Consider the following 19,554-nt stretch of genomic DNA (forward strand, 5'->3'; position numbering starts at 1 on the left):
AATCGACTTATTTATTTTCAAAACTATTATCAAAGACTTGATGGGTCAATAATTATTTCCATTACCTTAGAGTGATAAATGTTTTCCAAGCCTTTTTACCATCATTCAGAATATCAGGTGAAAATTCATGGATGCTAACATGCTAGTTTCTCGGCTTTTGGTACTTTGCCTTGTTCTTGTATACTATATAAAGCTTGTTATTTAATTTGGGATTATCTGGAAAACAATTTCCATCTATAGGTGTATGGAAAAAATCTATTATATGCTTTGTACAGTTTCATGAATTTTATGCAGAGGAACAATAAATGATCATGTGTAAAAGATAATATCATACATTGATATATACAAACATAGGTCAAATGTCTATTTTCTGGAGTAGATTTCAAGTCTCATACTTACTTGGCAGCAGCATCTTTTCTCAGCTGTTCATGTTTCATTAAAAGATTCTTCCTATCTTGAAAAGCCTTTCTAACTTTATATCCTTTGTAGACAGCCTGAATTTTGAAAGCAGCAATGTCTTGTATGGCAGCTATCGACAGAGCCCCATGTTCTAACATGAATTGAATCACTTCATGGTGTTCACCAAGCAAGGCATAATCAAGTGGAGTATATCTAAAAAAAAACCAAAAAAAAACCAAAACAAACCCACGACAATTATAATTGAACTAGAATTCTAACCATAACGCGCATTTACTTCGTCCTTATTTCATAATAAGGCAACTTCTAGTACGAAGACAGATTAAACACTGTTTTCAGTAGGCTGTTTTACTAATTTTTAGTATTATTTTCCTGTCTTACTCATTCTACATGCCGTTACTACGTTTAAGGCTTATTTTAGTCCCCTCATATAAGGGGCGGAGGGGAGGGGCAGACTATGAAGTGTTGGAGTAAAATCCTACAAAGCCCTATCCATAGAATTAACTGCTTTAGGCAAGCCATCTTAAAAAGGTGTTATTGAGGTTCTCATATAGAAATGTAATTTACATAAAAAGCAAGTTAAAACATTTTTTTCCATTTTCTGTGTTATTTCCATACAAACTTAAGTTCTAGAGTCAAGTCTGGCTTAGCTTCTATAACAATGACTAAGGACAGTATGGCTGACCAAGCAGCAGGATTACACTTGCAATAAGGGATAATATTTTTTTTAAAGCACTAGGAAGACTTAAGTCTGTTTTCAAATGGTCACAGGTGCTAAAAATATTAAATGGCTTTGGTTTTTAATGGTGTCAAGGATTCCTAAGCCCTTTTAAAAGTAATTCCCAAACTTCCCGTTACAACACGAGCAAAATTTACATACCTCCCTCACCAACACCAAACATTAGGCAAAGACACTTAGTGACTGCCAGTTATCAGTCACAAACCATAATCGAGACCATATAATACAAGACTACCACATAGCAAGTGCCAATGCATGCGATTGTGAAAATTAGGGTTCTTCTTGATGGTAACTTGTTAGGACGCAATGCTGGTAAGCAAAGAAAAACAGACAGAAAGCACAATTGGACTTGCCATGCAGCAATGATTTGATGGAAGGATTAACAGTATCTGAACTGAAGTGTCTGCAGGAATAAAGACAATGACATAACATGAAAATTTGTATGTCAAGGTGTGTTGCTGATAGCATTTAAAGAGATACAGATTTTTGATAACCCAGGAATGGGAACTTCAGAAGGGACCTCATTTCAGAAAAACACATTTTTAAAGTATACCTAGTTTTGAATATTTTAGTTATCAGATAAAAAAGATACTAAAGTACACTTTATGCTACTAGCATGTATGTACCAAGACGGTTTATTGTATTACAGATCCCAGTCATGAAGACCCATATTCTTAAATGTGGATTCTCTAACTCCATTAGAGCTACCTTTGAAAGTTAAAAAATCACTCAGATAAAATCTGAATAGGGGTTTGTACAACCGGACACTACCCATTCAAGGCTGCTCACATACACTCCTCACAACCAGCCATTACTCTGTTGTGTCAGTTCAAAGCCTGTTATAAATTTTCTTTTCCACTGGTTATCTCTAAAGCAGATAGCTTTTAAATCAAGCTAGCTTCACAGGAAAACACACAAAGAAGACATTAGCCATCAGCTGTTACATGTAATTTAGCATGAAGTTGGTAAAGCAGCAGGTAGGCTGGCATCACAGGATGCACCCAGGACATCAAGCTGGATTACGAAATAAATTTGCAAAGAACGACAAATACCAACCCTCCAGGCTAGCACTTGATCACATATCTGCAAGCAAGTGGGCAGCTTAAAATCCTAGATGCAATCTCAGCTTCCTCTTTTCACAAACCTATTTAGTTTTACCACTATGTTTGAATTTTGAACTGGTATCTCATATTACACTCTAAGAAAGTGAAGAAAAGAAACATCTTTCTATAGGTATATTGGGGAAAAAATCTACTATTTGGTGAAATTGTTACTGATTAAAAAACAGTTTCATCCAATTATGGATGAACCATATCCATGAGGTTATTTTTACTCTCTCTCAAAACACTCAACTTGATTCTTCCACTTCCCATACTTCTGATCCCTTAGCAAGCAATAAAACAAGGTTTTGTAGGTGCTTATTAAGAGGCAATTGTGCAATTTTTACATACATTATATATATTTTTAGGAGAATTATATTTAAAGATTGATTCATCTAGAAATATTGGGGATCTGTGTTGTTCTGCACACGGACTAGTGCTTAAGGGCTGACATTTGGAATACTGATAGTTATATTTTGAGTAATCTAGGTTTATACAGAAGAACATATATTAATGCCAGAAAGGAAACAAAAACAGATACTAACTGAATGACTACAGTAAAACCACAGCTAAAGTCTTTTCCGGACATTGAGCATCATTAGTACATTTCTACAAAGTAAGGAAAATAGCAGCCTCCTTTCTGGCAAAATAGTGGCTTTTAATCTTACTTATTAAGAGTAATTTAATTACAACTGTTTATTTAATTTTCTATCAAGACACTATTGGCACTACTTAATTAGGAACTACTTATACTTTCATTTGTGTTTCTCAATAAAAAATAAGAACAGAAAAGGAAGAGAGATCTGAGTGGTTTAGAGCAGAGAACAAAAGAGAAATGATGGGGGAAGAAAGCAATTAAAAACCAGGATAAGTATGGAAGTCTCAAATTTAGCACTAAAACATGGGGTTTCAAAGTCCTCAAGTTATTTAAAATGTTGAAATATTCAAATTTATATGACATACTGATCAAAATTTTATTTATAATTATGAGGAGGTCATCTACCCTAAAAAAGGCATTATACATTTCTGCTAACAGTAATTATCTTCACAGCCAGGTGACTAATTCAAACTCCACAATCCAAATCACTTTTAAAAAACTATTATTTATATGTCAATGAAAGACAAAGAAAAGAGATGCAAATGTACTGTCTCTTTAAGATTACAGGAAGATTTTTTTGTTTTAAACTAGGCCTTTAGAATACAGTTAACCACCAGGTAATTTGTCATCACTATTTTAAAACATAACATTACATTTCTCCTGTTTTCTTTCTTCTCACTGTATTCCTACCAAATAGAAAAGAAAAATTTCAGTCTAGTCCAACAGCAGCACAAATGCCTTTTCAACCTTTGTCTGTACATATCCACTGTCAACCTCATATATTGAAAAAGATCCTTAATATTTCAAACAAGACTAGAATGAGTAAAGTCTTGCAGAAATCTCTGTAAGCTCAAGGCTCAAAGGCATGGACAGTTGAAGTTGTAATGTCTTACCCAAAGAAGAGGTTTTTCACATTAGAAGAGCTGCTTACACTGAAGCCCAAGATTACAGCACTCCTTTTAGATACAAGGCCATGATTCTCTGACAATATCTGAACCCTTAAGATTTAAATCACTAGGTAGCACATTTGTTAAATTACAGAAGAATGCCTTCAGACAAGCAATACCTCTCCTCGCTGTTCTCCATATGATTAGGGAAAGCATCAAAACCCAGCAGCAATTTTATAGCATCAAGGTAGCCATTGTTACAGAGCCAGTGCAAAGCAGTTCTTCCCTGTAAACAATAGAACAGAACAACAATATTATCCCCAAACTCTATCATGCCACTATAAAAGTCATAAAACATACTGGAATTCAATGCTTTTCTGAACATGAAGGACAAACTAATTCTTCTAAATAAACTTCCTCATTAAAATAAAAGAATACAGAACTTAAAAATTAAGCAACTTTTTTTTTTTTTTTAAACAAGTTCAAAACACTAGTGCTTTCCCTCCTAAAGTAGCTGGAAAACAGCATTAGGAGACTAGCTCTAGAGTTGCTTTTTGTAACTATGCCACCCAGGTCTGAAGCAGCTCTCATCAACCTCTGTAGTTCTGGCTGTTTTCTAGGCTGCTCCAAAACACTGTGAGAAGACTGAAAGAATTACTACAGAATTCAAAATCAAAGGAAGTTTGAGGAAAGCTTATCAGCTCAGGCAGACAAAGAAGACTCCAGCTGTGCTTTCAAAACAAGCTTGATTTCAGAAGTCTAGTTCCTCTCACACGAAGCAAAAGTCCAACGCTCAAGCTGCATGCTATACAGCCAGCTGATGTACAACCACTCTTGAGACTGCGATCACAGAACCACAATATGAATACCTCAAGCTCTGTTAATATCAACAAAACTAGATACTACACTTCATTTCCAGCTGTGCCTCCTGTCTGTGGCTTGCTTTTCTGAACTCCAAATGTAGGAAATACTTAGGAGGCTGGGTACCACAGAAAAACATGAAGCCATTCTGAGTTTAGCGCTAGCAAGCCACCGCCTGAACCCCACGTGCTGAAGAGCATGCTGCAGTGTCTTCAAAATAGGTGGAGGTGGTGTATTCAACTGTCCTCAAGCTGATGCCATACAGACCTCGTAGCAGGTTGGAAAATCTCCCCAGCATGCTCTGTAGAACCCGTAATAAAAACCATTTTTCCACTACCTGGAATTACCCATGTTCTACAATGAATAGCTACAGAAAAGTTGAACAAATTGCGTGAAATTCTTCTGACTGATGAAGTTCTACTGAATTCTGAGAAATTATGTTACATAACAAAGAAATCTGTTATATGTTGCACAATTACTCTGGCTCCTAATTTCGCTTGCTGCTTGAACAATGGCACAAAAGAACATAAAAACTCATCAGTGGGGTTTTTTTCATCTGGAAGAGTGACATGTATGTGGATGCTTTTGTGGATAAGCAGTTGAAGCAGTTCTTGTGCGATCTCACTTGCTCTATCTCTATGCTGAAGAAACACATTATAGACTATAAAAATCATATTTCCATGTCAGCCGTTTATAAGGAACGATAGAAGTTAAGAAATCAGATGATTGATATGACTCCTCAGAAGATCACATTTTGACAAGGAAAAATCAAAAGTGATATGGAAAAATATGAATCTTCAATTCATGCTGCATATTAAAATATTACTTTTCATTCAAGACTTTAGAAGTGAAGCCATAGGGAAAATTACGTCAGGATGCATTTATTTCCTGTCGTGATAAACAATAGCAAAGATGCTTCCATGTCCCATAAAAGAGAATGACCTTGAAGAAAAGGAAAATGTTTTGATTTATGGTTATTCTGAAGTTAATTAAACAGCCCAGCGAAGAACACCATACCTCTTTATCCTGAACATTTGGATCTGCGTTGTTTTCCAGTAACACTACCATGCAGTTAATGTAACCTCCATAAGCAGCACACTGCAGAGGGGTTCTACCTGCATAATCCTGCACATTAGGGTTAATTTTGTTTTCTATCAAGATTTGGCACACATCAGCATTTCCTCCCAGGGCTGCCCAGTGAAGGGGTGAATGGCCATCTTGGTCAACCAAATCTACTCTTGCTCCTCCTGTAACAACAAAAACATTTTTGACCATAAAAAGAACACACTTTTGACTGAGCAGAGAAAAAAAAAAGAAGAATAGGTCTATGTTCAGCTAGAACGTTATTTGGTAAACTGACAATTCAGAGAAATATTTCAGAAAGTAACTTCAACTTTGTAACTCAAATCCTAAAACCTAAATCAAATTTAACTGGGAATGAAATAGTTTCAGTGAGGGTCAGGCACCTAACTTTTTTACAAGCTTCTGAGCAACCTCTCAGATGCTTTAGAATCTCCAGATTTGTCAAATGCCCTTGAAAAGTCTAGCCTTTATTTGTTTCAGGCCTATTAATTTTCAGTGAAACTTTTAATTCTTAACAACAAAAACACTTTTGAAAATTGGACTTCAGATGAAATATCTTTTTAAATCTCTACAAGCAGACAAGATAAAATATTCATAGTGTAAGAATTACTTTTGAAAAAAGCTCGATTTTTTTAAAATTCAAGAATGCTAAGACTCTTCTATGCAGATAATAAATTTTTCTGTCTTCTTGTAAGATGTAAAAAGCCCGTACAAAACTCCACAAAATATAAAAACCTGAACCAACCAGCTACGATGACTGTCTATATCATAAAATATTTAATTAAAACATAACTCATATTCTGATAACTAGGCTTCTTGCATCTACAAAAGCTAAATGGCATAGAGGGTGGGAGGAAGAGCTTAACAGGAGGTTGAAATATGCTCAGCAGATCACAGAGGGAAGCACGCTTTTCAGAAAGAAAGGTTGGTTGACGGAAAACTTGCAACTTGTTAGCCTTGATCCTTCAACTGTCCATAAATGGGATAATATCTCAAGTAGGAGGGAGACTGCTCCCAGCTGCTTAGAACTTTTCCGTGAAACTAAAATGACAGAATTTTGCATCTAAGATACCACTGTTCTTTCACCATACTTCTTCCATTTCAGCAGAGTTTTTACAATTATCTAAAATTGTGTATGTTGTTAAAACATATTTCTGTGTACAAATACAATACTTCTTATAAAAACCAACCAGAGGAAAATATTAATGATTTTAGGATTTTTGATAGCTATCTTCATTAAAAAACCAAAGATACATTTAAATAGTCAAAAAGTCTTCAAAGAAGCCTAAAAATGTTTTCTCACAAAAGAGAAGAAAGCTTAATCTGGTCTTATTTACTGGAGAAAAAAAAAAAAACAAAGAAAGAAAAACAATGACTTGCTGGGGAAGGGGCAGTTTGAGAGACTAGAACATACTTGAAAAGGCTTGAGCAGAAAAGAGCTGTGAAAAGAACTATCCCTATTTGGAAAGTGTTATATTTAACTCTTCTAGCCATTTTACATAACACTCTGATAATCTTTTACATTTACTAGCACTGTTCCACAAAGGGTACTTACAGACAAAACCTGCTTCAGGGAAGTAATTTTCTACCCCACCTCTTGCTCAGCTATGCTGTTTATTTCCCAGTCCCACAGAACACAGCACCAGAACTCTGAAGAGGTTTGTAAATTCATAACAGCTGACCTTTAATGAGTGTTTGTATCACTTCTTTGTGTCCCATCTCACAGGCTCGGAAAAGCGGGGTATGTTTCATGACATCCAAAGCATCCACCTGGGCGTTATGTTCCAACAGCAATTTCACTGTGCTGACATGGCCAGAAAGAGCAGCAGCGTGTAACGCTAAAACAATAAAGTGGTAGGAAAAATAAATCACAATACCATAAGCTTTGGAGATTCACAATTAGAACAGTCAAAATAAAAACTAATTTCACCCATTTTGGTGGAAAAGGTGCTTTTCAGCTACAAGAAGCTGAAGAATCATAACAAGTGATCACTATCCACCTTTTCTTGCCCTACAGGCAATAAGCAGAAAAACTGTTAGCCTTGAAACATGTTTCTAACTTGAACAAATAGGAATTTTACACTTACCACCACCAGGATTGGCTTATACTGAGGATCTGTGGAAGGTTAGCAGCTTCTGAGTAAGAGAACATAACCTGATCTACTTCTGCCTCTGTTTTGTGGCATTTCTTACATCACCCCACTGGAGGTGAAACTGCCCATTACCAGTGAAGGAAAGCTTTCATTATTTCTTCACTGTCTTCCTGAAAATACCTTTTTCATTTCTTTCAAATAAGCAAAGCTGTCTCAAAAGTAATTCCAGATAACCACTCACTGTTCCCACCCCCCCTTTTTTTTTTTTTTTCAAAATTTCTTAGAGAAAATTTTACGCAAAATTATGTAGCAAGGCCATCACACCCCACACAGTATCTGCAGCTCCCTGATTTCCTCAGGAAAAAGAAAGAGATGATGGAAAGACCAGATACGGCATTTTATCTCATCCGTACAATTTACGAAGTTCAGTTGTAAGAAAACTGTGCAAGTTGATTCTGCAGACTCCTCCTCTTCCGCAGTTTTCTTTGACCCCTCAGATTCAAATGTGTGCAGGCTTCACTCAGGCAAAACCAACCCAGAGCTACTTTAGATACTTTAGACCTCAGAAGTAGACATGGTGTCCTATAATTGAGCTGGCTATCGCCTAACACAGCATCCTGCCAGCACTGCCAGCTGGAGTTAAGGAAAATGTTGAAATGTCAGTCCGACCAGTTCACGGCTCTTTTTCAAGGAAAGGAGAACTACACACAGCAATGAGATTTCAAACCCATGGAGGACACATATATTGGTGATTTCACTTACAATTTGATTTCAAAGTGCTTTGGATTATTTCCTATAGTCAGCAATCGAATCAGGTAATCCACATTCTCATACTGCCTTACATGTAGAATATTTCACAGACAACCAAATCATAATAATTTAGAATAAAATACAAAACAGTGCCATTCATAAATATGCATTTAGTAAGGTGAATTCATATTTGCCCATGAAATTTCACAAAAATTCTTCCTTGGTGAGAATTCAGTCTGCTCGATCAAGTGAAATGTGGGGCTGTGAACAGTACGTACATGTCCCTGTTTGTTTAATGTTAAAACGGGCAGGGTCAGGATCCAGCAGAGGCTTTATACAGAAAGGCACACCACAAAGGCCAACGTTAGAAGGAATTGCTTCTTGAACCATAGCCAGAATATCAAAACAGTCAGGCGTTTTGTATTTGCTTGCTGCCGTTTACCAATGGTACCAGCTTCATACAGCTTACGAAACAGTAGCCCAGCATAACCTGTTACACAGGCACTACTAAAATGCACAGGTTATTCCTGCTGTCTGTCAATCAAATCCAGCTGAAGTGCATTGCCTGAAAACACACATTCTCAAAATTAGTGATAGTAACTGGAACTGTGATACAGACAAATGAGGCACCTCCTACAAGAACCGGGGTCACAGCCACAGACAGTATGAGAAGTGCTGCCTTAGTAACTGAAATCATGCCTTTAAGATGGCACTGATGTTTAACCGTCGCAGTTAAAAAGCATAGGGGAACTCATCATACTCATGAAAAACATCTGTAAGCAGTAAGATCTGCAGTAGCTATGCGAGTGGGTGGCTATCAGCAGAAATTTGACAAGAATGAGATCCCTGCTGCTTCGTACATTTGGACGGGCCTGGTTTTCATGGTCTGACCTCACAGTAAACTCTAGGTTCTGGTTTTTGTACTGCATTTCTTATGAAACCAAAGGCAGTAAACCACTCCATCAGATGACACATGGTGTGTGTATAACAATACAATAGAAAAAGAGCTGCTGTGTCAGCTTGGCCGGTTCTTCCCCCCTATCACTCATTCTGACGCAGGCATCTTGTTTTGCACTTTGTGCTCAGTATTTTCTTGTAAGCCAAATTTTCTGTGATGGAGTCACGGTGACTGAAGAGATTCTTCGGCCAGCTGGTCACAATAGGCTCTTTGTTCAGCCGACAGACAGAGCCCTCTCCATTGTACAGAGTGACGGCAGAGCTATAAAGCTGCCCCTGTAATGCTCCTGCAGCGCTGATCTCTGAGAAGAGGGAAATTCCTTTCCCTTGGTGTCATTCTCCTACACAATACGGAGAGTCTCGATGTCCTAGCAAAGCTGAATGGAGAGCTTGCTCTTTTTAAGTAAATGCAGAAGGCTGCGTTAACGCAATGCTATAAGTGAGCACACAAAAGTCAGAAAAACACAACCTTGAACTCTCCTCAGCAACTGTATCCCAGGCACGGTGGCATGTATGCTATTTTCTATTAGTGCACAGTTTCCCGTCAGAATACAACACTACTTTTGCCTCACCAAAACTTGGGAATGATTAAGAACCTTTGGAAAAAAAAAAACAGGTTTGAAATCAGAGAGTGATTTACTGGTGGGCTTCCTCTGAAGGTTACAGCTCACTTTAATAAAGCCCATGCTACTGCACATGCTTGCACAATGGTAAAGTTCAGATTTCTCAACAGCAAGCGATGAACGGCATAGCTCCCCACTTCAAGGCTGTTAGTCTGTTCTACAAAACGGCAGTTTCAAGTAAATGGAAAATCAATTCATTTCCTTGGATTAAAAGCCCTACAACAAAATCAGGTGATTACACATCACTGCTATGAAAGGTTTAAGACTGAAAGATAATAAACCAAACCACCTGAATTATTCAAGCATGAAATCAACACCTGAGTAATTTCAGAAACACAGTATGTGATTACTGTCTGCAAAGAAGAAAACCCTTTGTAAGGAGGTTTGCGCAGTGACTACAACATTACTGCACCTTAAGGTCTGAAACAAATACTGTGAGGTATTTAAAAGGGAACTGTCAGGAAGGAGCAAATATAGGTGAGACTGATAAAAGATGAAACAAGGCTAAAATTGTAGAGTATGTAGTTTCTAAATTCATCAGACATGAAGACTGAGATTTTACATGTTGCACTATTTCTTAAACTCAAAAATTACAAACTATCGTAACTTGAAAAGACTGATTTTTCTTTTCTTTGTTAATTTGTAAGAAAAGCAAGAATTTAGATATTTAAATAGAATTTTATGGTAACTGTATTTGGCTTTTTGTGTAAAGACGCACCATACCACCAAAGGAAATGAAAAATTTTGACTCTTTAAATGAAAGTAAAAAATTCATACATGCTATCTTCCAAATCCTGAACCATGCAACCCTGCCACTGCATTTATTCACCATTTGTATGTTTTCCGAAGCGTGATCTGAAAACAGAAAAGCTGCTAAAATCATATCTTTGTTTCTTGGTTGGGATAGATCTATGCTGCAAGTTCCCTAAATCCAGTCATGCAGCTTAGGCTAGTTTGTGTGTGTGTGCAGCCAAAAGATAATGCTTGAGAGTACTTTAAAACAAATATATTAAGATTTGTATAAACAAACATTACAATATATATTCTTGTTTGTTTAAAATAACATAGTTTTCATTTCGGGAGAAATGCCCTATTATTCACAGGTGTGTGCTCTATCAGCTTGGCTATCATTTTACTACTTATTATACATAGGTTTACATTTTTGCACTTAACTTCTAAATTTGTGACCTGGCTGCGACTGGCACAGGGCAGTTCATGACCTCCTCCCACACAGCTTACCCCTACAGCTCCCTGCTACCTAACCCCTCCACTTTATGCCCAATATACTCATATTCTCCTCTTCTTTTTTTTTATTCAGATGCCATCAGCACATATACAGCTCCACTACTTATACTTGTATTTCCAACACTGTTGGATGCACACACCTTTCAACACCTGTCTCCCTGTCAGAACTGTTGTTCTATTTTTGTTGAAAGTGTTACATAGGTGTGATATTGCTACCACAAATTCTTATAATTTTTCATTAAAGGAGATAAATTCATAGTTGCTATAGGAAACCTGGAATTTCATGACTTGCATGCTTGAATTCTGAAACACTGTTTGCATACCTATCTTTTGCTTTGGGCAGATAACAGGATGATAAATTTGCAGGGTATCAGGTTTAACCTCTTGTTTGGACAACAGAAGTGCAATAGCTCTGATCTTTATTACACTATCTTTACAAATGACTATGATACTTATGATTTTCATGATGGTAGTTTAGCCACTTCACTGGTCAGTTTGCTCTATTTTGTTTCAAAGTATTTATTTAGAATCACAGAATCATTAAGGTTGGAAAGGACCTCTATGATCACCAAGTCCAACCATAAATTCGTCATTTACTGACAAATAAATGGTTTTAACAGGCATTTTCAGGGAGGGCTTTTTAATGCAATTATATTTCATGTTATTCTTTAAAATAGAGAACAGCTCTTCCTTTCCCAGCATTACAGATCTAGCTACATAGCAGCATAGCAGTAAATTCCTTCTTCTTGCTATATTCAAATGAACTGGTCCAATCTGGACAGAAAAGATTTGTTTCTTTCCCACAATAAGGCAAAGCCACTCACACACATCATTACATTAACGCAGAAATATTTTCAGCATTAAGGTACGTGTCCAGGAAAAGAATAACATAGCTTCTAACAATGTTTTTTATTTGGTGGAGATCAGACTAACTGCAAATGTTCCGTGGCTCTTTACTGTAATGCATCTTACCTGTGCCAGCATATTTGTCTGTCATATTGATATCAATATCCAATTTTAAAGTCAGCATAGTCCTAATGACATCATCACTGCCTTTGCCAGCTGCCCACATGAAGGATGTTCTTCCCTCAAGATCTGAGTCATCTTTTACAGAAGGATGTTTCAAAAATACTTCCACTGTTTCCTGAAAAGACATACTGTTGAAATTAACATTAAAAGGAATCTATAACAAGAAACTATTGTGTCTCATTTAGCTGTTTACGAAGCAAATCAAAGCTTCATTTTTCCTTTTTATGTTTATATAGAGTAATAGCTCAACAGGAGCACTATATTTTCTGCTACGCCCTTTTCCTTGTCAGTGTTCATAGTGCATCCTTAACTACGAGTTTAATACTGTCATTTATTTCATACTTTTTTCTCTTTAGTGTCAAACATCATGTGTTCATCATAAGGAAGTAAAAAACACTGCAGTCACTGTGAAGAAAGCAATGGGAAAAATATTATCGGCTCATCAAAACATTACTGTAATACTATGATACTAAAATAATGTTTCTTCAAAATATTCTCCTGACTTTTTTTTTGCTCCAGTTCTAAATACAACTGCACATGCAAATATTTGTCTGCCAAACTCTAATAATGTGACTATTAAAAAAACCAACCAGCCAAACAAACAAAAAAACCAAAAAAGGACTTTTGGGGCAACATAGACATATTTCCTAATATTTATTAATATCAACATGTTACTAATTACTGAAATATTATAAAATAAAAATGAAATATTATAAATCAAAAAAATATTAAGAAAATCTTACCACCTGAGTCCAGACTTTCCACTGTAACTGTTACACTAAAATCTCTATTTAAATCAAAGCAAAAATAATTCTTTCTTCAAATCCTGTTCAAATTTCTGTTATGCTAAGCTCTCAGGAAGCAAGCCCACTTATTTAACCTGCTGCTAAATCCTTAATAAGCCACACAGGAAAGGAAGGGAGAGGAAACCATGACTGCTAGAGAAAGAATTAGGGGAAGATTTTGCCTTTTCTATCTAATGACTTACAAAGGCTGTATATTTAACAGCCGGTAAATATCTCTTAAGAACCACTGATAGGCTAGCCAATAAAAACTGAAAAAAGTGGGTTTCATGATTTTATTTTATTTTTATATTTTAGTACTAACACTATTCTATCCTTTTCCCTGTGTGACCCCCAAATAGCTCTATCACTGCTCTGGGTAAGATGAGAATTCCTTGGCTATAATGAATCAAATGCTTATAGTCACAAAGGTGTTGAAATGCCTAAGTCCTATTAATTAGCTTGGATTTTTTTTAACAACTACTTACTATTTCATCCCTCTAAAGTAATAGGAAAATTCTCATTTATCTTATGTTAATGTGATCTAAGATCCTAACAGCTTTGTGAATTTGGGTCCATATCTGAACTATCAGTTTATTGTGAAAAGGTCCAGCCAGAAATAATAAGGCATGGAAGCATTAAGCCTTCCACACAAACCAGCATGTGTTTTTAGCTTTCTGTACTCACACTGACCACCTCTGCACCTCAGACACAAATGGCTACTCATTAGGCCAGCAACTTCAGCACCCTACCAGTACCTGCACTGCTTGAAATCCTGCCAAGTGAAAAGCAGTATGAAGGCTGGACCTTTTCAATACTAAGGCACACATCCTACAAACATAAATAAGTAATTTTATTTTTCCATTAAGTTTTAGCCACGCAACATTTCTTTCAATCGCTCTTTCTTTATAGAGTTTTTAATGGGAAAAGTGGAAGAAAACCCCATAGCACTCTAAGTTATTTTCCAAAATGAAGTTATCACAACTTGAAAACAAAATTAAATTATATTAGAACAGGAAATCAGAAAACAGAAGTATCAATCAGTTTAATTCTATGTGTATTTTGTAATGAAAAAAATCACACAGATTTTATCTCTATTAAAAAAATTGAAGAAAATAAAAAACCAACAAAGCTGAAAAACAGCAGTAAAGGAGTAAATCTGGATCATTTCATTCTGTGCTATCAAAAATGCTGAAAAATACTAAATATTACTTCTGAATACTGATTCATATGATATGAATAGAATGTGAGTTCCATTCAATATGAATATGAATATGAAATAGGGGTATCCACATTTCATTTACTAGATCAATGTATAGAAGCATGTGAAAGGGAAGTACATTGTCTTGGACATCTCTGGAAAATTTCAGGAAAAAATAATATATATTTAGTCTTTCATTCTGCATAATAAATCAATACTAATAGAGCATCTGCCTTCACACATGAACTTCAAAAATTTAAAAAGGATGTGTATTTGGACCTTTTGCAGGACATATAAACCATCTAAATTTCAGGCAACCTATTTGTGTGGTTCTATTAAGTAACATCTCTTCTAGAACTTTCCTTCTATAATAAGTGGGATAAGTTAGTCTTAGAGAACAAATACTTCATGTAAATTAAGTGCTGGCTAAGCCTCTTCAGTCTTTAAAACACAGAAGTGTTATATTAGAGCGAGTAACCCGCAGAAAAACAGAGCAAAGAACAAGATACAAAGTTAAGTAAAACTGAAAGCAATACAAATATCTATAATAAACACAAAAGAACGAACTTTCTTCTTCTTGTTAGGGACTAAGAAACATCGCATTTTAACTGAGAAACATACCACGCCTATCCAAACTTGGTCAGACTGAACAAAACAACAACGTGGGTCTCAAACCATAAATATATAGATGCTACTGCCAAAAAAAATAAGGCTCTGTCTCCATGCAGTTGTTTGACTGTGCATATGGAATGCAGTGGTGGGAATTACTCAATCCAGAAAAAAAAGCAAATAATGGTGCTCAGAAACAACCAGAGTGATAAAAAGGAGAGACACTCCAGACATAATTTAAGCATGCATAAACAGGGGCTCTTGGATCATCACCAGCGAAAAGAGGCTTGCAGATCTGAATAAGATTCTCCTGCTTGTTTCTACACATAAGATGGGAAACAGTACATTCATTGTAAGTACACAAGATTACAAAAGAATGTCTGATTCCATCACCTACTCTATTTCCCCATAAAAACCTAAACAATACCACAGTTTGGCTGGCTGGTGGGATCAAAAGGCAGCAACATAATGCAGGTGTTTCATACAACTGCATCAAGCCCAGGGAAAGAAAGCCAATATGAAAAAAACATTATTTAGGAATGTATCAATATAGAAAAAAAAAAAAAAAAAAAAGATAAAAGCATGTGGAGATAATCACCAGATTGTAAATAAAAACATTCTATCTTTCTCATGAGTCTGACTCAAACTAGAAAGAAAGGCCTGTGAGTCAGACCCAAATAGTACATACCACCTAATGGACAATAATCAGCATCAACAAAAACTTATCTAAAAAAAGGTGTAAATTATGCATAGAGCTATGCTGAAATGAAGGTCTGAATTTAAAAAAATATCTGTATGGTCTTACTAAGACCACCTCCAAAAAACCACACTAAGACCCCAAAACTCACTCTCCCAAGGAAACAGAAGGTGACAGCTGTGGTATTAATACACCTTGGTCAGTTCCTTCTTTCAATAGTACTTCTGGATATGTTAACTTGAATGGTTACCAAGGGCATTAAATTTTACTTGTTTTAGGAAAATTAACATGTGGGTAGGCAAGAAAGACCCAAATTAGCATCCCTGTTAAGAAAATGTTGCAATATGCACTACATAACTACATTAATTAGGCACTAAATAACCCTTTTTGTAAAGGGAGGTTATGAATAATACAACTGAAGAAAACTTGGATGGAAGCTCTCAGCTTACTATGCATGGCATAATTCAACTATGAGAGGCAAAGCAGCATTGAAAAAGCCTTTTAAGTTCCAGTGCTTGAGAGCTACTTCTATAATAACATTTCTGACCACCAATCATTAAACTGCTGAATTTCATACTTAGCTCTACCGTATTTGATCTTGCTCCGGAAAAAAATTATTCTACCAAAATATAAGAATTAAGCTGTCTGAGAAACCAATTTTCTTTGTTGTCTGAATTTAAAGGATTTTTTAAAAAATATTAAAAAATTCAAAAAACTTTTAAAAATACAGTGTTCATGGAGAATTGTGGCAAAAGGTACTTGCTCTTTAGCCATGCTCTATGAGACAATGGCTCATTCATAATAGCAAATATTCATAAGCTAATCACCTTCTTGAAGGCAAAGACTGGTTTCATTACTACTGAAGCAGCTGTGCAAATACTCATACAGGTGATCTTACTCTAGATACCTTACAATTGCTTGGATTTTGCTATCATGAGCCTTAAAAAGTTAAAGCACTGTAAAATAGTAGGTGCCATTCTGCTTTCTACTGAAGCTCTCAAATTACTCTTGTGGCTTCTGATGCAAACATACAGATCAAAGGGCCTTTCTTTGTAGTTTTTTAAAATCTATTTTTAATAGAAATTAACCATATTTATAGGAAAACTCTGAATTAAGCTTGTGCAGACAACACTGTGTTTATATGATTTTACAAACAACTCAAATACCTTGTTACATTACAAATATCTCAGTAAAATATATGTACCTCACATTTCGGTTATGTGCTACTTACAGCAAAGTTGCTCTGTGCTGCATAATGTAGGGGTGTTGCACCTTGACTATCAGATGGGATAGTTCCAAACTTATTTCTTTCTAATAAGAGATGGACAATCTGTGCATGACCTGAGAAAAATAACATAATAAAAGCAGATAGTTATCAAATCCTAAAGTTAAACACTTCCCTATTAAAAAAAAAACACCAGAAGAAAATTAAGACTTCAATAAATATGTTCGTGTTGTAGCCATTATATTCTAAACATAAGAGAGAAAGATAAGACTTGATATTTGAACTATTAAGCCTGGCATGCACCTTCTTCCCAATAGTCTTCCAGTTCTACACTCTGTAGCCTCATTTTTGAGGGGCATCTGTAAATCAGAATGACCTATGAACATGTGGAAAGATTTTCTATTTCTTTTAAAGGAAATCACTAGAGCATTTCCCTAAAAAAAGAAACCAGCAGTAGCTGGTCAGACAACTGTGACATTGCAATGAATGAGTTGAATATTTCCAGGAAAAGTTTCTGATAATCCAGCTGAGATGTGGCATTTGACCGAGAGGTCAGTCAGAAGCAGTAAAGTGAGCATAGACTGATAATGAGCATTTCTCCATCTACATTAAAAGGTAGGCTAAACCAACATTGACAATTTCATCCCACGTCACATTGTTTTACAGAAATGAAGAGTAAATTCTTGTAGAATCATAGAATAGTTTGGGTCAGAAGGGACCTCTGAAGGTCATCTAGTCCAAACTTAGGTTTTATTCAACCGAAATGTCAACTCAAGATGTATAGCACAATCTGGAGGCTAGTCTACTACCAGCTGACATATCTGCAATAAACAACAAACTGACACACACAATTCCTTCTATCAAAACAGATTAGAATGTTTCTAGATTAAAATCACAACATTGGGGGTGGGGTGGGTGGGTGGGTGGGGGGGTAAAGTATATATCCATTTCACAGACAGGAAAACAAAGGCAAAATATGGCAAATTGCCACTAAAGTCAACTGATCCATTCATATGCTTTCTTTTGTAGGCATATGCAGCTCACAGAATATCTTAATTATTTGGTATTTTAAGAGATACTGTAAGGCATAAATCACATAAAAATACTCTGATTTTACAGGAGAAATCTCCCAGTCTCTTGTGTGTGGGGAAAACAATCAATTTTGCAGCTTGTTAACTTTTGCACAGTTGACTTGAATTACTTTAGAATAAACGAAAAAACGCAGGTAAACCTTTCTACTAGCAGTGGCTTTTTTAATGAAAACACCAACAATTACAGAATGAAGGTGTGTAATAATTGTGGTCTGTAGCTTTTAAAAACCAAAGAGATGGAGGACTAGGCGAGCCTTCTTTCGTGGAATGGCACTATCAGACTTTTTATGTATAGAAGTATCAGAAATGAGAGAAAATGGTCAACTTGGGTCAAAATGGACGAACAGCTATGTGGGGATTATTTTCTTCTAGGAGCTTTAGGGTGCACAGGAAGGCTCCCATATCCTTTCAGCCATTAAGACAAGCCTGGACCCAGAACAATTCTGGAAGGGAATTGTTCTGTCCCTTCTATCCCTTCTGTCCCTTCCTACCAGAAAACCACTAAAAAGAAGAGATGTAAGGTTGCTATGCTCTTCCCATCTCATGACTATAAGTAGTGAATTGAGGTGCACTGGAAGAAGTTGGTTCTGAGTACAGTCCTAGCAGGAAAAACGTAACAGTACTGAGCCTGGAAAAAAAGTTCCCTGAACTTTCAGGACACACAACTAGAAAAAGGGTAACTGAACTCTGTAATCAGGACAGGAGGTCTACCTAAATTATCTATGAGAGAAGGCTTGAGGGAGTTGAAAAAAATTTTGTATTGGGTGCAACAGTCAATAAATTGCTGCAAAGATGGATCTCCCTTGGTCATTAATGTAAACATTAAAACTCAGTTCTTGAGATCAAGAACTGCCATTTCTGTAGTACTTTTATTTAGAAGAGATGTAACTTGGCTGAGGCTTTTATCTACACAAAGGACAATGTAAGAGGAGCAGCAATGCCCCAAGATGTAGTCACACACAACCCATCACCTTTAACAGATTTGTGGCTGTATCCATGCACTACTTAAAACCTCCTACTGTTAACTTATTTAGTAACATTTTAGAGTCTTTGAGATCTGTATACACCATCCAGTATCTAACTTAAAAACAGAACCCTAAAAATTAATCATGATTTACCAATCAGAAGTTCCCCATGGGCATATGCCACCTAGAGACCTCATCAAGTTCACAAAGGTCTCTGGAGGTTTTGGCCCATCTTCACCCTTTATTCCACATTGATTAGACAATCCGTTTTTCCAACAGACAAAACTTCTCTCTTACACACAATCAATTTTGAAAAACAATACATTTTGCTTCTTGGACAGAACCAAGTGATAATGACTATTTCTTTGGGAGACTGATCCTATGACACTTAAAATGTTTCACAATTTCTCTGTAAAAATTCAATATCCCTACTTGAATGCAAATACAAATCTGAGAACAGTCTTTCTTCTTTTTTTTTAATAAACATAATCAAACTACATGTATATAGTCACTGGAGTTGCAGTAACTCGCTCCAGTGAGCAATCTGATTCTTTCATTGGCATTTGTTATCTGCAGCGTCCCAAAGGGTCACGGGGATGAAG

At 36.1% G+C, this 19,554-nt stretch overlaps 1 protein-coding gene across 2 annotated transcripts in view; it reads right to left on the reverse strand.

Annotated features, from left to right (window-relative positions):
• INVS (inversin) overlaps positions 1-19,554 on the reverse strand; it is a 111,396-nt gene that overhangs the window by 26,986 nt on the left and 64,856 nt on the right. For both annotated transcript variants that reach the window (XM_075084518.1, XM_075084519.1), the window contains 6 exons: positions 16,903-17,012; positions 12,326-12,497; positions 7,368-7,523; positions 5,620-5,849; positions 3,921-4,027; positions 400-612 (listed from right to left, as the gene is read on the reverse strand). In XM_075084518.1, the coding sequence (XP_074940619.1) occupies positions 400-612; positions 3,921-4,027; positions 5,620-5,849; positions 7,368-7,523; positions 12,326-12,497; positions 16,903-17,012 (988 nt within the window). The remainder of the gene's footprint in view (positions 1-399; positions 613-3,920; positions 4,028-5,619; positions 5,850-7,367; positions 7,524-12,325; positions 12,498-16,902; positions 17,013-19,554) is intronic.

The sequence above is a fragment of the Phalacrocorax aristotelis genome, chromosome 2, assembly GCF_949628215.1.
Source record: "Phalacrocorax aristotelis chromosome 2, bGulAri2.1, whole genome shotgun sequence".
Lineage (NCBI taxonomy): Eukaryota > Metazoa > Chordata > Aves > Suliformes > Phalacrocoracidae > Phalacrocorax > Phalacrocorax aristotelis.